Source organism: Hypanus sabinus, chromosome 8, assembly GCF_030144855.1.
Source record: "Hypanus sabinus isolate sHypSab1 chromosome 8, sHypSab1.hap1, whole genome shotgun sequence".
In the NCBI taxonomy this organism is placed as follows: Eukaryota; Metazoa; Chordata; class Chondrichthyes; order Myliobatiformes; family Dasyatidae; genus Hypanus; species Hypanus sabinus.
In genome coordinates, this window is record NC_082713.1 from 132,722,669 (window position 1) to 132,743,866 (window position 21,198).

The following is a 21,198-nucleotide window of genomic DNA, read 5'->3' on the forward strand; positions in this document are numbered from 1 at the left end:
TGTGTAGTGCTGTGGCTATGGCATCATCGGTAGACCAGTTCCATTGATAGGCAAATTGTAGGGGGTCCAGTGTGGGTGGTAGCATACTGCGGATGTAATTTTTAACCACCCTCTGAAGGCATTTGCTTATAATTGAGTTGAGTGTGACAGGGGGTATCTTGATTTTCTTACTTAATTTCCCTACATTCCAAAGAGAATAGCCCCAGCTTGTTCAGCCTATCCTCATAAAACATGTCTCCATTCAAGATAGTATCCTGGTACGTCTCCTGTGAACCCTCTCTAAAGTGTCCACATCCTCACAATGTCTCTCTGTCTCTTTCATTATAACTCTCTGATTGTCACATGCACTTTCACATATAACGATTTCACACTTTGGTTTTTAAGAGGGTCCTCTTTTTGTGACTTCAGCAAATATTTGTAAACCTCTGTCAGAAACATCTAAACTTACCTATTTCCACACCGAGCCTTTAGAAGAAGACCCTTAACTCCGAGTGGAGTCATCAGGACACCAGTGTGATGCCATTGTGTAAGGGAGCTGGCTGGATTCAAACTCGGGAGCCTTTGCTCCTAAGTCCGGCGCTGATGCCACTATGCCACCAGCCGGCTACACCGAGCCTTTGCGATAGCAAATATAGTTCAGCCTGCTATTGCTTCATCTTTTTTAAATTCCAGGATCAGTGCCTCTTGATGTGGTCTTTAGTCTGGCAGCAGTAAACCTGCATTTGCTGTCAGGTGTCTTCAAGTTTAACTCAAAATCCTGAATGCAACATTGCAGTTCTGTAGTTTATTCAGGTAAATGCATGTGACAGATTTGTGATTGTCAGTAATGGAATAATTGGATTAATCTGAAGGTTCATCTTGTGTTCAGTCTTGAATTCTGAATTTGGCTCTCTTGCTGTTTCACTGTGAGGCTGCCTTGTTTTGTTTACTTTGTTTACTTTTGTTTATAAATAACTATCTCTGCTTGATCACTAGAACTGCACTGGGATTGGTGTGGTCAGAGGGTGATTTGTTGAGTGATTTTCACATGTCTTTGTGAGTGTTTTGTAATGTGGCTTGTTTGTGAATGCTAGATTTAGTGTATGTACCCCATGAAGCCAGAATAATTAATTTTTCAAATACTGCATTTGAAGATTGCTTAATTTAAATTTTACATTGTTTCTTAAAAAATGATATTTTGTTTTTGCAATTTTGCTCTGCTGTTTCCAGTGAATCCATGTTGAAAGGCCAAAACATTTCAGTGCTTCATATTACAGAGGGGACAGAAATAACTACCATTGTTGATTTTTATTTGGATCTCTTCATAATATCAGGGCATCCCAAAGTGTTTTTAGCAGCTCAATAATTTTGAAGTGTTGGGCTTTTTAGATTCTTGGCAACTCATCTGAGCACAACAAATCCAATACAGCAGACAGCAGAGCAATAAATGAACAACTGATCTATGTGAATGTAGTTGATTGAGAGATAAGCATTAGCAAGGGTATCATTACAATTCTCTGCTCATTGAATAATGTCATGAGACCATTTTACATCTCTAAGGACTGATGGGGCCTCATTTTAACATGTTTTTTGAAAAGAATGTTATGAATGCCATACTGGTTTAGCACTGCTTAGCATATTTTGGCACATACTTGACTTGAAAATGTTTTTGAGTGTGCTTGATAGTCTCATTTCTCATTATCTTTGCCTTGTGTTCTCTTTTAAAGTCGTCATTGGTTTGCTGTGGTTACCGACAATGACATTTAAAAAAGATTGCATCTCTATGTTTCTGTGACTGTCTCACTTTCTATACTTTGATGCTCTTTGTGATTAGTATCAGGTTTGATCTCTGATTTTCTGAAAGTGGTAGCTAGCAGTAGCTATTTTTCATTCTTTCAGGCCACTGAGGATAAGACAAGATTTGAACATATAGAATGAATCAAGCATGCCTTGGTTACTTGCCCTTTGTACCACAAGTGACTTGATTGAGGAAAATCATGGTATTTTCAGATCTGTTAGTATGTTTTAATGTGCAACTAGTTTAAGAGAGGGAGCTGGTTTCAGTGCTTGCCTTCTGCTGAACGATTGAGTTTCTGCCTGATGCGTGTACAACATTGAAAAGTAAATGGACAGGGCAGCACTTGAGGGTTGCTTTGTCCAGGCATCAATAATTGAAAAAAGCAGAGTAACAGTGCCAGTGCTTTTCAAAAAAGAATTCTAATTTACACACGCAACATGAGTGAATCTGCAGATGCTGGAAGTAAGATGAAGGGTTTCAGCCCGAAACGTCGTCACTACCTCCTCCCATAGATGCTGTCTGGCCTGCTGAGTTCTGCCAGCATTTTGTGTTTCTGCTAATTTACACACTGTTGCTCTCTTATGCTTGATTATATTTATCATTATTATTGTTATGAGCAGAGAGACAACATCTGCCGGAAGTAAATTCCTTGTTTGTGCACAGGTACTTGGCGATTAAAGTCTGATTCTGATTCTGATGTTTCACAGTGCCACGCCCAAAAGACTACTGCAGCACCAGTCATAATTGCAGGATGAGACAAAAGTGAAGTTTATTTGTCTTCAGTATATATTGATGATTTTGAAGTATCAATTGTTTTTGTAGTATTGACTGTGCTATCAATAAGGGCATGAAATTGACCTGAGAATGGTAACAGCTCACAGGATCCTGCTTAATCATAGTATTCAACACTGGAATGTTTGTTCAAATAACATGGTCACATTTTGAAACTGGTGCTTCAACCTCCTTAACTTCTGGCTTAAAGCACCACTGAGCCAAGCTGAGACATTAGTGCCATATGATGTGTTTAGGAACCTACAGCAATGATTCCCAAAGCAGATCATGCAAGCCACTGGTTGGCATGGGAGGGCAAAGATTAAAAGGGGTTTGCAGAGCTTTAAAAATGAGCTAATCTAGTAAGAAAGTTTGCTCAGTAAGTGTTTTTAAAGTAAATACTTGGCATGTTGGCTGATCTGACTGTTGCTGTGTTGCAAGTCTGTAGAACAGCCCATTTCCTTATAAGGATTGACTCATGACAGCTATCAAGAATGCATATTTACCGAATGCAAGTTGGGCTGTCATTCAAAAAGGTTGAGAACCGCTGGTCAACTGTCTAATTACAAAAGATACTATCCAGCTTTCTAAATGCTTGAAGTTATTTTGCTGGCGAAAGATTTGTGGTTAAGGTGAAAGCATGTGTCTTTGTAGCCCTACCATTTTGTTTTACTTCCACTCGTGTATTGACCACATCAGTGCTGCTCAGGTATGAAGCACAATAACAACATCATTCCTGTGCCCTCTCCAACTCGTCTCCTCTTGTCCTTCAGTCTCAGTATTCCAATGCATTTTCTGCTGAAGTTGCTTCAGGAACAGGCGCATTGTCTGAACTGCCCAACGCATCACCAGCCCCAGCTTAACCACCTTCAAGGGCATGTATATTGAAAGGTCATCAGATCATAAGGCATAGGAGGAGAATTAGGCTATTCAGCCCATCAAGTCTGCTCCACCATTCCATCGTGGCTGATCCCGGATCCCACTCAACTCCATACCTTCTCTCCATATTCTTTGATGTCCTGACCAATCAGGAAATGATCAACTTCTGACTTAAATATACGCATCAACTTGGCCTCCACCACAGAGTTGTGCAGAGCATTCCACAGATTCACTACTCTGGCTTAAAAAAAATCCTCCTTGCCTCTGTTCTAAAAGGGCACCTTTCAATTTTGTGGCTGTGCCCTCTAGTTCTGGATATCTCCACCATAGGAAACATCCTCTCCACATCCACCCTGTCCAGTCCTCTCAACATTCAAAAGGTTTCAGTGAGATTCTTCCCGCATTCTTCTAAATGCCAGTGAGTACAGGCCCAAAGCTGCCAAACAAGCCTCGAATGTTAACCCCTTCATTCCCAGAATCATCCTTGTGAACCAAGGTAGATACATGGGTTCCAAACCTCCCCAAAGCATTAGACTCTAGAAAGGTATTGAACTGTGAAAATAATTCCCTTATTCAAAGATGCCAGAAAAAGGCCAATAACAACATGTAGAATCCCACACACCCTGCTCATGAACTATTTGTCCCACTCCCATCAAGGAGAAGGCTACGTAGCATGCATGCCATGACCACCAGATTAAAAAAAAATTACTTTCCCAAATGGTAAGGCTGATCAACAACTCCACCCACTAACTCCACCACGACTTTTATTATTTCCTGTCACTTTATTTAAAGCCTAGCGTTACTTTATGGACATACAATGAATCTCTATCTGTTTATATAATCTATTTGATGTATTTATAATTGTTTTGTTTTTAATTACTGTGTTCTTTATCTTACTGTGTTTTCCTTTAAGCTGCATCAAACCTAGAATAACAATTATTTCGTTCTTCTTTACAATTGTGTTCTGAAAGTGGGTGATGGGGTGAAACTATATCTCTACCAAAGGAGTTGTAAGTCACTTCTTCCCTCACTTGGGCAAGGTGTTGCACCTGCTTTAGCCCGCCCCCCCAATCGATTGGGGTCATGTGAAGCCAAGGGAACAGATGGTGGATGGTCGTATGAGCAACTGGTGACATCCTGTTTATGCGACCACTGCGCCAGGCAGACAAACTCTCAAGAGTATTGATAGTGACTGGTTTCACGCTTCTTGTTAAACTGCCCAGAGGAAGGCAAAGGCAAATCACCTCTGCAGAAAGAATTGCCAAGAACAATCATGGTGTTAGATAAACCATGATCACCCACATCATATGACATGGTACATAACAAATGAACTGCAAATGACATTAAACAATCTTGAACCTTGAATTTTGAGTTTTAGAAGATGAAGACTGGGCCTATTGTGCCCAATGATACCCTTCTATACCAGATCCGTATGCTTATAAGATAAAAATTAGTTTTTTAAATAATTCTGCACATATTCTTACGCATTACTTAAGCTGCTGCAAACATTTATGCTTTTGGCTATCAAGATCCTTTGAAACTGTTAGCTTGCACAACAGAATGGTAAAGTTGCATTGTTTAATGTCATGCATCGTATGGCTTCAGCGCTTGCAATAATCTCAAAGCCCCTAAGTCAACAATGTGGCAAGTATCACCAACACTTCCTCAGTTGTTAATTTACCATGTTTTTTCTCCTTATCTGAAACATTGATTGACTGCTGAAATATTGCTACACAAAACATTTCTTTCAGGTTACTGATGGATGGCTGTTTATTACTGGCAATAGCAACATTTGCAATGTAAAACTATACAAGGAAAAAATGTAAATAAGTTGAATTAAAAGCAGAAAATTCTGGTCAAGGATATGAAGTATCTCAAAGGGATGACGATGTCAACTCAGGCCTGAGAGGCCAGCGTCAGGCATTTTCATGACTTACAAGGCACGGATCAAAAGACTGTGTGGCGCGCCTCTTCTCACACAGACATTTCGCAGTATTTTTCTTTATTTTACGAGGTCAAATTGTGAGCTTTCCAACCCGGCACAGATGGAAAGCGTACTCGTGAGCGGCTCGACTGGATTTGAACCGGGAATTTCCGTTCCGGAGTCCAGCACTGATGTCACTACACCACCAGCTGACTAATGGGAATGAAGTTCAAACCTTCAGATTTGAATACAAAGATGCATTCTCATGAAGAATGTTGCACCTAAGTGATTAACCATTTACTTTCCTTCTGGGCTCTCAATTATTCTGCTTTTTGGCTCCTTATAAATTTTCAGCATTTTTTTGAGACAGTTTGACATTATTAGCTGTGAAGTAGGTGAGTTTAGAATTGCAGCAGAAGAAACCCAGCAGGCTTCAGTCCAGAGTTCCTGATCTTGTGTTATTGAAGCCAAAGCAACAGTTTAGATGAAACTACTTGGTAATGCTTGAAGAGAGATTGAAGTTTAAACTCTTTCCTGGCTTGATAACTCACCAGCATGAACATGGCAGTGGGGATATTTCTTCTAGTGAGCAGAATGTATCTTGAGCTCCCCAGTGGTGCATCCTTGGACTAGGCAATCTCTTCCACTGTGGTCCTGGACTCAGTTATCTGCTAAAGTCCTGCTCCCCACTGATCAAGGTTCTGCAAATTGTAGAGCAATTTTCCACTCTAAATACCAGTGGTTGATTCCTCTCCTGGATACCCACCTTTCAAATCATTGAAGTCTCACACAGCTGAACCTGCCCTTCCCCAGGCTCACAGGCTGACTGTATTATAGAAGCTCCTAGTTCTCATTAAAGCAAAAACTTCACACCAAACACATGAACATTCCCTTATCAGGAACAAAAGATGTCAGAAGAGATTGTATCATTCATTATGTATTAGCACAGTTATACCTAGCTGCTTTCATTGGATGAATTTTCAGTTTGGCTGCTAGAACCTACTTTCCTCAGAGCACATCGATATTTTTCCTTATCATGGTTACCTGGTTACCTTTCTGTTAAGCCACTTGATATATCAAAACAATGTTCTCACTGATATTGTGAAACCAGTTTGTCTGAGGGTTGAGTTTTAGTTGTTTGCTTCAGCAAGTAACCTGTGGAGAGAGTTCAGCACAGTGAGGCTTGGATGAAATGATAAATCAGAGCCTTTAACTATCTCCTCCAGTTATTCAGATATCAATGAAATGTCCCAAGTTATTCAAGGAAGAGCAGAGAGTTCAGCGTGTGCTTCAGTCAACATACTTCCCTTGATCAAAGCCAGCAAGAGCAGATTAACTAATCATTTATCTCATAGCAACATTCCACAAACAGCAATAATCTAAATGATTGTTTTTGTTGATAAATACAGAGTCGCTTCTCTGGGGAAAAAACTTGATTTACACAGGTCAGTTTGTTGAGTCTGCAAGGCTTGACATTGTGTTTATTCTGCACCGGTAAAGTTAAAAATTATGATAATGATGATACTTGAACAAATTAAAATATTTCAACTTGTCTGATGTTTGCTGTCTTAATTTTGCTCTTGCTAATTTTTTTCTCTGTCTTACCTTTTGAAGGTGTGGATATCTCTTGGGGTCCAGCTCTCTGTGGACCATCTACCTTTTTGCAGCTTTCCCCAATTTATCGTTCTTTGTGCCTGAATCTTACAAATGCGTGTTGGCAGGCTAGAATGGCATAGAAGTATGACAGAAGCACCTAAACTTGACCCTATTCAGAGGTTTACCCTGTACTTCATTCATATGTCAACCAAGATTTTTTTTACCCCAAAGGGTAAAACAGTGGTCATTACTTTGAAGTACAGAATACAATAAATGAAAATGAGCTAATAGCTGCAGATGCTGGAAATCTGAAATAAAACGAGAAAATCAGAATTGTTTAAGGGGTCTTTGACCTGAATAATTAACTTTGTTTTTTTTCCATGACGTGCTGAGTGTTTCTAGGATTTTGTGCTTTTATTTCAGATTTCCTATTGTTAACCATTGTGGAGAAATAAACATTTTAATATCTTGGCCTACACATGAACAACATGCTGGGAAAATTACTGGATGTGTTAAGTTTGTATTTCATTGCGATGCTCCTTGCTCCAATAGCCTGCAAACATCCATTTCTTAAGTTGTTGCACTGACATGTTCTGTTTTTATTGGCACACTGCCTCACCACCAATTTTAGTTGGTTACCAGACAATTGAAACCTACCAGAAAGTTTGATGTATGTTAGTTGTTCGTTTGCTCAGACATTTGGTTTCAAATCTGCCATTGCTGTATGTGCACAGGATGTTAGATTTTTTAATCTATCTGAAATGTGACTGAGTGCTTTGAGGGTGTTTGAACATTGTAGACCTCTTACAGGAGTCTATAGCTTTGTTTTTCCTCATTCCAATCTGTCAGCCAAGTCATTGAAGAACATAGGCTTGGGGTTCTACTTTACAATGCTTTAAATAAATCCTAATTTTTGTTTTAGCTGTATTGGAATTTTTTGCCAGTGTTTCAGCAGATTCTTCTAAACTTCTGCCTATTATTATTTGATGATTAAGCTGTTACAGCTGAAGAAGTAAATTCCTTACACAACGCTGGAAGAACTCAGCAGGTCAGGCAGCATCCGTGAGTAAAGAGTAAAGAATGGGCCCATTCCTGATGAAGGGTCTCGGCCCAAAAAGTTGGCTGCTCTTTTCTCACAGATGCTGCCTGACCTGCTGAGTTCTTCCAGCATTGTGTACGTATTCTTTGATCCACAGCATATGCAGTTGTATTTTTGTGAAGTAAATTCCTTATTTTTTATGTGGCACTGTTACTGATCTTTCAGGTATTATATTCTATGGTCTTGTATTTTTCTTAAACAATTGCTCTGGACTGAGGGTGACAGAACTTCAGTCTAACCTTGTGGTTTCTGAGGTAACTAATGAGGGCAGTGTGGGAACAAAAGGCTCTTCCACGGATGGAGCAGGTAGTGGCTAACAAGAGGGAAGGGGCAGAGGTAGTTTGTGAAGTACTGCGCTCCTTCGTTGCTTCCATATATTCAAAGCTTCTGACTTTGCTGAGCTACGGAAGGAGAGCATTACTCAGATCTGTCACTTTTGGGGTATTCCATGAGGGTGCTAATGTTCCGGGTTCCGAATTTCATACTGTGAAGTCATCTGTGTGTTTTATTTAATGTTAAAAAGCAGCCAGTCAGGCCAAATGAAGCAAGATGGTTATCCTTTGGCAAGAGGTTTCAGGAGAAATGGAAACTGGGCTCTTCTTTGTGGCTGTTAATGGTTTATATATATATAAAAAAGGTGGGCGTATGTGTAGCCTCTTTCCAGTCGGTGCCATTCAATTGTATGTGTGCACACATGTAAGCATGCACATGCTCAGGTCCAGGAGCCTTTCACTGTTAGTTCCCTTTCTTTACCCCCAGTCAAAAACTTCTCAGCCAGGCGACATGCAGGACCTCTTCCTGACACTTTACTCCATTCACACACTTACACAAATTCCCAACCCCCAGTTCCAGCTGTGTACTTAGTCCACATTCCCAACTACTGCTTCAGTTCACTTTCTCAGTAAGAGCACATTGTTTTACCCTTTGTGAACCAGCAATAGAAATACTCATTGTTTTGTGTTCCCTTTTGGGCTGAGTCATGTGGAGGACAATTGTACCTGCTTGACTTAACAGATATCGAATACCACAGCAGGTTAATTGGAACTGGTGTTGCTAGCCTGTTGGGCCAGATCCCATGTGAAGCACTATGTCTACTTGAAGAAGAAGGCCTTTTATTTTATATTTCTAAATCAGATCAAATACTACCTGGATTAAATCACTCTGCTGTTTTGAGCATTGGTTCAAATTTTACAACTGCTCCACAAATTTAGAAATAAAGACTCGCTCAAACCAGAAAATAAAGGGTCAGACTCTCCGTTACAACAGAAGTAAATCTAGGATTGACCTAGATGTTTACTTATTATTATTATTATTATTATTATTTTTCATTATGACATAAAAGGAATCCATTCAACCCATTTAGTCTATGCTGGCTCTCTGAGCAGTCTCATTATCCTAATTAATTTCTTGTAAACTGTTCACTTTCATTAACAATTGGCCACTCATTCCACAGACAGTTAATAGTAGAGAATTATCAGCATGTCTCTGAGCGAGGAAACCTGGGCAGCTGGAGCAACCCACACAATCACAGAGCCAACTTGCAAACCCCACACCAGTGCACCATCCTGTGATTTGTCCAGATTTATTGACAAATTCAGACAGCTAAATCCACCAGTTCACACAGGTCAGGTCAGTCTTCCAGAGGTTTTCCAGTGACTACATTACTTTTGGTGGGGATGGCAAGATTGTAGATAACGGTGCAAATGCAAAGGTTGGTTTTTTTGAGTTCTCCTATCTTCATTGTTTTCATACATTTTCCACACAAATATATTTGAGATGTTTCCCATCTTCATGAGCCATGGTGATTTAATGGATCATCCCTCTCAATTTTCAACTCTCACAACAAAATTCCACCACCAGATACATTCTCTTTATAACTCCTTGGTTGTTCCTTTATCTCCACTAATTAATTCTTTTCTTGTGGCTCTTTTGCAAGCAACGGCAGAAGATGCAGTTTATATTTCTTCCCTCCTCATGTTCCAAGGATCCTATGGGTATTGCCAACAAAGAACTGATTCTTCTAAACATAAGAAACCAAAAACAGATGAGGTGACAGCTTTCTGGAGCATTTATGTCAAGGTAGCAGGGCGATATTGAGCTTCCTGTGGCATTCCCACTTTCCATTCCACTGCCACTGTTGACTTATTTGTATCCGACTGCACTATTCTATTGAGACCCAAAATTACTACATGGAGCAGAACTTCATCCTTCTGCATCTTGCAGCTGTCCAGACAGGATGTTGAGTTCTATAAATTCAAGTAATTCAGATTCTTGCTTGATTTTGTTGTTTGTATGATTTGTTTTTATTTTGCATATTGGGTGTTTGACAGTGTTTTTAATGGGTTTTACTGGGTTTCTTTGTTTTGTGGCTGCCTATAAAGAAATAAATCTCAAGGTTGTATCTAGTGTATGTACTTGGATAATAATGTACTCTTTCTGTATCAGAACTGACCGACTCATCTGTAATGTTAGTTCATTTTTTTCTCTCTCCCTTTTACTTGCTAGGCTGGACCTACAACCCTCTCTATGTTGTAACATTGATGCTCCTATGTTTGCGTCCTCAGTCTTGAGCAGTCATCATTTCATGGCTTTGATGTGCTTCTGTTCACTGTCCCTCACACTCTCTTCTATCATTGCTACCATCTGTCATTGACTCTATTACCTAATTTACAGCTTATACCTGTTGTAACGCTGGCCTCACTTTATCGGAGATATTCCCTTTGTCATTCCCATCCCTCTATAGTGTCTATAAAAAGTATTCACCCCCCCCCCCCCCGGAAGTTTTCATATTTTATTGTTTTATAGCATTGAATCACAGTGGATTTAATTTGGATTTTTTGATTCTGATCAACAAAAAAAAAGACTCATGTCAAAGTGAAAGCAGATCTCTACAAAGTGATCTAAATTGATACAAATATAAAACACCAAATAACTGATTTGCATAAGTATTTACCCCCTTTAATATGACACACCAAACCATCAGTGGTGCAGCCAATTGGTTTTAGAAGTTGCATAATTAATTAAATGGAGATCTGTTTTTGGAAAGTGAGTGCAGTCAAGGTGTTTCAATTGATTGTAGTAAAAATACACCTGTATCTGGAAGATCCAACTACTGGTGAGTTAATGTTCTGACAAAAACTACACCATGAAGACAAAAGAACACTCCAAGCAACTCTGCAATAAGGTTTTTGAAAAGCATGAGATGGATGAAAGAAAATTTCCAAGTTATTGAATATTCCTTGGAGTACAATCATCAAGAAATGGAGAGATTATGGCACAATTGTAAATCTGCCTAGAGCAGGCTGTCCTCAAAAACTGAGTGACTCTGCAAGAAGAGGACTAGTGAGGGAGGACAAGAGACCTAGACAGCCCTGGAGGAGTTACAAGCTTCAGTGGCTGAGATGAGAGAGACACTGCATACAACTGTTGTCCATGTGCTTCACCAATTGCAACTTTATGGGAAAGTGGCAAAGAGAAAGCTGCTGTTGGGGAAAGAAAAACTCAAATGAAATCTCAGCTAGAGTTTGCCCGAAGGCATGTGTGAGACTCTGAAGTCAGGTGAAAGATGGTTCCATTGTCTGATGAAACCAAAATTGAGCTTTGTGGCCATTAAACTAAATGCTGTTTGGTGTAAAACACTGCACATGATCAAAGCACACTATCACTGCTGTAAAGCACGGTGGTGGCTGCATCATGCTGTGGGGATGCTACACTTCAGCAGGCCCTGGAAGGCTTGTGAAATGAGAGGGTAAAATTAATGCAGCGAAATGCAGGAAAACCTGATGCAGTCTGCAAAAGAACTGTGATTTAGGGGATGATTTGTTTTCCAGCAAGACAATGACTCCGAGCGTAAAGCCAAAGCTATGTAGGAATGGCTTAAAAATAACAAAGTTAATAGCCTGGAGTGGCCAAGTCAAAGTCCAGACCTCAATCCAATTGAGAATTTGTGGATGGACTTGAAACGGACTGTTTACTCATGATCCCCGTGCAATCTGACAGAGCTTGAGCAGTTTTGTAAAGAAGAATGGGGAAAAATTGCACTGTCCAGATATGCAAAGGCAAAAGAGACCTATCCACACAGACTCAAGGCTGCAATTACTTTCAAAGGTGCATCTACTAAATACTGAGTTGAAGGGGGTAATTATGCAATCAATTATTTTGTATTTAATAATTGCAATAAATTTAGACCAATTTATAGAAACTTGTTTTCACTTTGACAGGAAAGAGTTTTTTTTCTTTTGATCAGTGTCAGAAAAGCCAAATTAAATCCACTGTGATGCAATTTTGTAAAGCAATAAAACATGAAAACTTCCATGGGCGGTGAATACTTCTTATCGGCACTCTACCATCATCTCTAACCCTTTCTCAGGTTATGATAGAGGGTTTGCATGGAATCGTTAATCCAGAGTGTCTTTTTGGGAATTCTGCCTGATCTGCAATTTAGTTTTATTTGCTTGGAGATACAGCACGGTAACAGGTCCTTCCGCCCAACGAGCCAGCACCACCACCACTCCTCCCCCCCCCCCCATACATCCATGTGACCAACTAAACTATGAATCTGTACGTCTGTGAAATGTGGGAGGAAACCAGGGCACTCAGAGGAAACATACGCGGTTATAGGGATAATGCACAAACTCCTTCCAGAGAGCAGTGGAATTGAACCTGTGTTGCTGGTGCTGTAATAGTGTTATGCTAACCACTCTGCTTCTATGCCACCTTGTCACCAAATTTTCTATTTTTATTACTTGAAACTAGTTTTGGTTTCATTTCATGTTTTTAATTATTTGTATTTTGGGTTTCTTTTTTATTTTTTACTATTTGAGTTTTGTTTCAATTTTAATATTTTTGATTGTCGTTGAATGTCAGAAGATTTCATGTACCATTAGAAATCCCTCATGTAATATAAAAATGAATATTCTGTGAATAACCATGTAGTCAGACAACACCTGTGGAGAGAGAAATACAGAGTTAATATTTTGGATTGCTGACTTTTAATGATAATGGAGTATTCCCAGCACTTTCTATTTTGTGTGTGTTTTCTTTAGATTTCCATTCTCTGCAGAGATTTGCTTTTGAATATGCCTGACTCCAAGGAAGGGTTCTGCCTTGGGTTAAAAGATGCTAGTGATGTTTTGGTTGTGGAGTTTTCTTGCTGAATTTCCAAAGACCCTGCAATCTTGGATATTATGGAAATGAAGCCCTGCAAGTTTCCAGCCTGTATGAATGAGCATCTGATGTGATCTGATTGCTAGTGTTACCTGATGGTGGTACTGAGTCAGCAAGGTCTGGCCCACAGTGCCCTCATCTTGGCCCCATCTCCTGCTTTGGCTGTCCTGTGGCCGTTGAGGATGTCTAGCTTTCAGTGAGATGGCTGAAGAGGCTTATGTAGATGTTCAGGCTCTGCCGCAATGGGGGCAGGTAACTTGGTAAGTATGTGGTGGGTAGTATGGGAAGTGCTGCACTCCTTCCGTTGTTGTTATTGGGTTTTCATGGGCTGGAGGTTCTCATAGCCTTTTTGGAAGTTTCTTCTCTCATGTGATTGGTTACAGGATGGAGATTTCCAGAAGTTAATAAGGATGCTACATTCTTTCTAAATGTGTCTCGTCATGACAGCTCAATGTCGAAGAACTACTTTGGGAATGTAGCATCAGGCATGCAGGTGATGTGGCCTGCCAGTTGGTGGCAGAGCTTTCAACCCTAGGATGACAGTCTGGTAGGTGATGGTAATATTGGTCCTGCTGTCACTTTGGAAGATAATGCCGCAAGCGTGCTGGCAATGGCTTCCCAATGCTTGATGCAGATAGTCCATATCCCAGAAGCAGGGATCAGTTCTGCCTAGTTGACTATGATCCTTTTTAACTGGTTGTTCTTCATTTTCAAACACTTTTCCTTCAGTGTCAAAGCTGTGTTGATACATTGGAAGCAGCATGAACTCCACTGTACTTTCAACTGGCTGTCTCATGCTTGCTGTCAAGGGCAGCCATGCCAATGTTGAAGGATCATAGTACCTGAACTGCGAGACTAGAGTGACTCTCAGTTTTGTTGCTGCTATAGTTGAGTTTAGAGGGTGGGTATCATTAGCTTAATTAGATTGGCACAACCTCTTAGGCCAAAGGGCCTGTTGCATTGTTGTGCTGTACTGTCCTATTTGCTGAGCTAAGACGAGTACAATGGAGATAATGTATTTATATTTTTGAAAGGCCTTTGAAAATGTGTTCATTGGCTCATGGCTCCAATCAGCATGTGGATAAAGGGAATATAAGGTATATCAAAAACTGAAATGTACAAATGCTACAAACCTGAAAAATAAACCAGGTTCAAAGTACTCAGCAGATCGGGTGTCAGCCTTGAAGAGAGATGGATATTTAGCAAACTACAACTAAGAGAGTCAAGGTTAATTATTTTCTAATCAGGCTGGTTAAAGGGGATATGTTCCACAAGGATCAATGCAGCGAGCACTGTTCACCATTTAAATCGGTGATTTGGATTCAGAAAGACAACACATTTCAAATAGTAACAAATGATGTGTGTGATTTATAAAGAGGAGGAACGACAAATAATCATGTCAATAGCAAATGACAACTTCAGTTATAACAACTGTGTGGTGCTTTATTTTGATGGGAAATTGAAAGGGCCAGATTAACTTTGCGGAATAAATATATGTTTAGAGTAGAAATGCACAAAAATCACACAGATTTAAAATTTCAATAAATTGAACCAAACCACTCATCCTTTGCTAAAGGGATGGAACTGAAAATTAGAAGGTTTATTATAAACCTTTACAACCTTGAATAATTTACATTTCGGTTACTGTGACTTTCATGCTACAACAAGGCTACTCAGGTTGTGTAGAAAGTGCAACTATTTTCCCTTGCAATTTTTTTTCTTTCTCAAAACAAGGAACTCTTTAAAGTCTCTTTAAAAACATAGCATTTGAAACTGGTCCTACATTTCTGTACATGCTGCATGAAGACCGTTTATCAGGAGTTGGAGTGTGCCTGACATCAAGGTTGTACTTTTGAGTGGTGGAGCGTATTTACAAGCATTATAGTGTCAGAACATTGGTATTTAAGTGAAGATGGGTGCAGAAACTCAAACAGGACTGGAAGATTGTACCGAATGCTAATATGTTCTTTTTTCTTTTATATTATTCTCACAACTTAGAAGATGGCTGTTTGGCCCATCAAGTCTGTGCCAGTACCCAGATCAATCCCTTTTGTGTTCCACCAGCATTTTGTGTGTGTTGCTTGAATTCCCAGCATCTGCAGGTTTCCTTGTGTTAATCCCTTTTCCCCCACTTATTTTCCCTGTAACCTTTTCTCTTTCACCTATCAATCAACTCTACCCTAATTCAGCAACTGCCCACCCACACTCTGGTGGAAAGGGAAATGATAACAGAAGTAATGATTGTTTCTGCAGTTGTTTGTTGCTTATTTTTTCCTGCCTGCCTTCTGCATTTTGCTTTACTTTTTAGTAATGGGTATGTAATCGAGACTGACCTATCTCTATTTGCCGTGGGACATGATGGAAGCCTTATTGAACCTGCAGAATTTGTGTACATAGTGCTTTCATGACAAGAATAAATTAGGCTTACTGGGTTTTAATCCAGAAACAATAAAGGATGATTGAGACTGTGTTTAATTCGGAGCTGATTTATTCTCCAGATATTGTCATTTTCCCCTGGTTGAGATCTCTGGGCTGAGCTGACATGTGATATAGAGTAAGTTCTGTTGATCTATTGCAACTCTTTCATACTCATCTGGCAAGTTCTGTCAATTTTATTATTTTCTATAAGTAGCCATTCTTAAGTAGGGAAATCTTAAAACTTTGAGCAAATTAATACATTATGCTGGTATTTGTATATTCAGACACTTTCCCCCAATCTTGTTACCCACTAGATGAAGCCAATTATAAGCAGATCAAAAAGTGTGGTGTCATGCATGTTTGACACTGACATTCTCAACTGGAAAGTTGATGCTTGAATGAAGCAATCTTTCCACAGAGCAGAACTCTGTGTGTGACTGTGGCCAGTAGTCATGTCACTATGTCAGTTTGCTCCTTTGAAAAATCACTGCTGTGTTTAGAAATTCTTCCATTTCTTAAAGTAACTCAATTTAAATATTCCAGATATGTGACTTACACATCCACCAGCCACTTAACACCATACTGCAAATGTTATGTCTGAAATTGGCAGTCTAAGGACTTGAGTTGAGATGGTGGATATTGTTGTTTCAGTTTGCTGCATCATCACTGATTCAACATATTTAAAATGCATCTCTGCTTGTGTTCAGTACATTCATCATTGGGCTTTAATGAGGTTTGTCTCTACCTCAACAGCAAGCCACTTATTCCTCGTTGTGACAGCGCAAGTCATTATCTCATCAAGTTGTTATGCTGTTAATCTTTTCTTGCTTTGGTTGTGCAGAGGGAGAGCTGCACCGGTTGTGGGCATCGTACAGAGAGGCTCCTTGCACCCTGTAAACTACTAACGTGTTTAAACCTGAACTAATACAGGGCACCATAGTTACCCTGGTCAGCATTTATCTTTCATCTAAATATAAAAACAGAGTTCCTAATTTGTTAATGTTGGTGGGAGATTTACTGTATTTCCTATATCTCAACAGAATATCCTAACTTTTAAAACTGTGTATTAAAAAGCATACCACGTTTAAAAATTGTGCATTTTGAAATGCTATGACATTGGGTACTTTTTGCAAGGTAGTCTGGAACTAGGACAGTGCAGTGCGTGTTTGTGAGTCACAGCCATTGATTTTCTAACCCACAGTCCTGCTCATTGGTCCAATGAGGTAATGCTTAGATTGCCAACACCCTGATTCCTGGTAGTGAGGGCCTGGCATCTGTTTCATTGCAAGTCTACTTCAACCCCTGAGGACCAGCACCTGGCTCACTGTCACCCCCAAGAACACTGTAAAAAGTTGTGTGATAACGAATAGGATATCGATTCCTTTTAATACTAAGTAGAAATACAAACTCTGATCCTTTCTCATGCTTAAAATTGCCTGTGTAAGCAGAACCTCTTGCTGCACTGCAAAAATACTTGGTTGGTTATGAAATTAAGGGCGTTCTGCAGTGGTGAAATGCAACTTGTTCATGTGAGTCTTCATTTCACTTTGTTGATGATGATAGATACTTTTTGATCCCAAAGGAAATTACAGTGTCATTGTAGCATTACAAGTGCACAGATATACAAATAGTAGAAGAGAAGTAAGAAAGGATAAAATATGTTTCCTCAAACAGTCTAACAGAAGGGGGTCATCACTTCCCTGGCTGTAGGTTCTCTCATTATAGAGCCTAACAGCTGAGGGTACGAATGATCTCATATAGCACTCTTTGGAGCAGCACAGCTGTCTTAGTCTATTGCTAAGAGTGCTCTTTGCTTCAGTCAAGGTGGCATGCAGAGGGTGAGAAATGTCCAGTATTGCCCATATTTTCCAGAGGATCCTTTGTTCTATCACAGCCTCCAGTGTGCCCACTTTGACTCCTATTACAGAAACAGCCTTTCTGATCAGTTTAATGAGCCTGTTGGCATCGCCCGTTTTGATGCCATTGTCCCAGCACACCACTTGATAGAAGATTGTACTGGCAGCAACAGGCATGCAAAGGAGAGGCCTGTATACTCCAAAGGACCTCATTCTCCTCAGACTGAGGAAGTAGAGGCAACTCTGGCCCTTCTTGTACACAGCTTCTGTGTTGGTACTTCACTCAAGTCTGTCATCCAGGTGCACCCCCAGGACCTCACCACATCCAAGTCCTTACCATCAGTATTAACAGGGAGCAGTGCAGGCTTAATCTTCCTGAAATCCATCAATGTCTCGTTTGTCTTACTGATGTTGAGCTACAGGTGGTTCAGTTTGCACCACTTGACATTGATTACACATTGTAAAGCAGCAATTGTCATGCAAACCAGTTCTTAGGTCTGGTGCATCACAACCCGTCTTGAGTACTCCAGTGCTATAGCTAAGGAAGTGCTGCACTTTCAGATGAAGTGCTAAACCAAGGGGTTGTCTGCCCTCTTGAAAGAATGTGAAAAATCCTGCAGCATAATTTGAAGAAGTGCATGGAATTGAGGACAGTGTTGAACATTATATTTATCTCTCAACTGTCACTTAGACCTGATGATCTAGTCGTTATCTCATCACTGTTTGGGTTGAGAAGACTCGCTGTATACAGTTTGAATCCTGAGTCATCCTCATTACCACAGTGACCACAGCTTCTCAGTTACAGTTTGATTATAACATACTTTGTGATAGCATGAGAAAGGCACTAGGTCGTTTTAATGTGGCCACCTCACACAAGTGGGCGGTGCACTAACTCGCTGCCCATCCCAAGGACATTTTTGTGTGCAGATGATTAGAAGCCTAAGTTTACCAATATAGTCACTTTTTATATCTTCTATATAAATCTTGTAAGTTAATTAAGTTTGTAAGTCCTGCTCAAATCCAGATAGTACCTTTGATGTGTCAGCTTTCTGGTCTGCTTCTTTTGTTAAATTGTTACAATTGTTGTTTTATTTTTTTTATTGCTCTTTCCTACTAATACAATGCTTCTACCACGTCGAATCAGTAATGATTGAAAATCTCGCTCTGTAACAAGACGAGGATTTTGTTATGTCATTTCAGAAATAGTGTATGCCATCTGTAAATGGAATTCATTTGTTTTATGAAGCTTATTTTTTACTCTATAATAAAACTGCAGTAAACTAGCAAGTCATTCTTTGATTTATTTTTGTTGCTTTTTTGGCCTAAATGAGTGGGTCAAAAAAGTGTGTTTAAACCTTTGTTTTTTCTCACCCTCACATTTTTAATGAATTTTTTTTCTTCTCCCCCTCTTTTTAGGTCTCCCCATGCCACACACCATTCCCCGGCCAAAAGGGCAAGGTAGGTGAAGTGCTCCCAGGCCTTGGCCACTGCTGCTCTTGAACCAGTTACTGAGTGGTGTGTGAGAGCAGCCTTGGGCTGACTCATTCAGTAACTTTCAGTTTCTCTTACTCCCTCCCTCTGGGGAATTCACCTAATTCCTGGCTACCTAGTTGCGGGAGGCTAGTTGCACATGCTTGCTAGTGTATGGATTGGGGACATGTACATACTAATCCACCACTGGTCTGTTAATTATTAACTATACACTTTTAATTGATGGGACGCACTTGTAGTGGGCGAATGAACTGTGCCATTTTTTTCCTGACTGTTCCTTGCTCTTGCTAAGCTCCTCCTTTTTGATATGTAGTTTTATTGTTTTCTTTACCAAGAAGCACCAATGCTTTTTGCAAGAAGTAGTGCAAGCACATTGAGACAAACAACTCCTTTTGGTTCTGTATCATTGTGTTTTTCTTAATGTTGAACTTGCTCTTATAATGCAGTCAGATTTCTTCTTGTACCCCTTCTCCACCTCCTTTTACCCAACCCCCACCCAAACATTTCCATTTTCATCCCCACTTTTCCTGAAGGTCGTGTCATGCTGGGCTGCTTTCTCATTGGCTGCAATGCATCGTTTCTTTTCTTGCTGGAGCCGAGCTAGCAGATTATTTCACTTTAGGTGGCATAAAGGGCTGGTCTTTGGTTCTTATCTATCATCCACAGTAAGAACATTGATTATAAGTCGAGAACAAAAATTTCTGACTTATTCTCTAACACAAAAGATGCTACTATAGACTGTTTAAAAAATAGGGGTTGCTTGCCTATGATGTTTTTACAACTTAAATTTGCCCTAAAGTATTTTATATTTATAGTGAGCTATGAAGGTTAACAATATCATTTACAACATTGTCCCACCAACATCAAATAAATTGTTTTAAATATGAGTTGAGGCATAATATGTTGGCCACTACCCTAAGGAGAGAAGGTTCTGATCATGGTAAAATAATGCACAGGATCATCAGCAGCCATTTGAAAGGCCAGCTGGCTCCCCTTTTTAATGTCTGACTTGGATGATAGAGTGCTGACATTCTTGTAGCATTCAACTGGTGCCTTTGGTGAAGTTAGCATATCCCTCACTGATTGGGATTGAACCTGCTAATGTTTGGCTTGTGTTGCTAAATGCATTGACTTGTGAATGCTTCACGGTCCCCTGGCGATCCGATTTCTTAAAAAGGGATCACTGTGCTGCTGCTAGGCTGCGGAAGTACAAGTTCCATCTGATTCTAACGCCTTTCAGGCTCAAATGCTTAATTTGTGCCATTGATCCAAAAATAAAAATTCGAAGAACTTTTCCACAGGATATAAATGTATCACTGTATTTTGTGACTGTAGTTGTGCCAAATGATAATTATAGAAAATCTCTGCAACAAGGAATGGAGTTCTCTGAAACGGCAAAACTGATTCAAATCTTTGTTCTTCTGGAAATGTTAAATTCTGTTTAACAGTGTGCGAGCATCATAATCTCAATAGTATCGCAGCTTTTACCTGAGCTTTACACCTTTCTGTATCTACTTATACCGTCAGAGATAAATAGCCAGCTCTGTATTAGAAACAATTTTAAAATCGCTCTTCTTTAGCATCTATCACCATCCTAAAATCAATCACAGCCACTCTTTATAAGAACTAAATCTTATACTGGTTCTAATTTTAAAATATAATTTTTAAAATGTCACAGCCTACTTGTATCGCCAAGCTCCCCACTTTACGGTTGTGTAGATTATTCAAGTATCTATTTTGGTTTGAAAATGTTTATCTTTTTAGCAATTTATGATGGTTAATAAATTTACATGTTTCACCAATTGAGTAGGTGTCAACAAACAGCTTTGCAGAGTTCTATTTGCCAGTGTTTTGTGATCAGCTGCATTATACAACATGAATGTGCTTTGTTGTAGTTGGGACTGAGTAGTTGAGAAGCTATGATCAGATGATTTTTGTCAGCTGTTTTTATTTCTCATTCTGGTTTTCTTCATGATCACTTAGTTCTTGGCCTGACAGCCTAACATTATAACTCTGTCTTTATTTCCAATCCAACTGAACTTTGGTACAGGTCTCAGTATTGAACGTGGGCAAATTAGCATATATGAGGAAAGCATTCTTATTTTTGGCTAACGGTGCATAATGTATTTCTTTGAGGAAAAACTGAATCCTTTGCTTAATGTTCAAAAGAAATGTTCTCTCTATTAGCAATTAAAATTATTTTCTTATGATTCTTCAACTT

General features: G+C 39.6%; 1 protein-coding gene across 19 annotated transcripts in view; it reads left to right on the forward strand.

The window, feature by feature from the left end:
* The window catches only part of LOC132398438 (ataxin-7-like protein 1), a 267,811-nt gene that overhangs the window by 130,911 nt on the left and 115,702 nt on the right, over positions 1-21,198 (forward strand). For 13 of the 19 annotated variants that reach the window (XM_059977870.1, XM_059977871.1, XM_059977873.1 and 10 more), the window contains one exon: positions 18,903-18,944. The exons of the other annotated variants lie outside the window; for them this stretch is intronic. In XM_059977870.1, the coding sequence (XP_059833853.1) occupies positions 18,903-18,944 (42 nt within the window). The remainder of the gene's footprint in view (positions 1-18,902; positions 18,945-21,198) is intronic. 19 annotated transcript variants of the gene reach the window in all.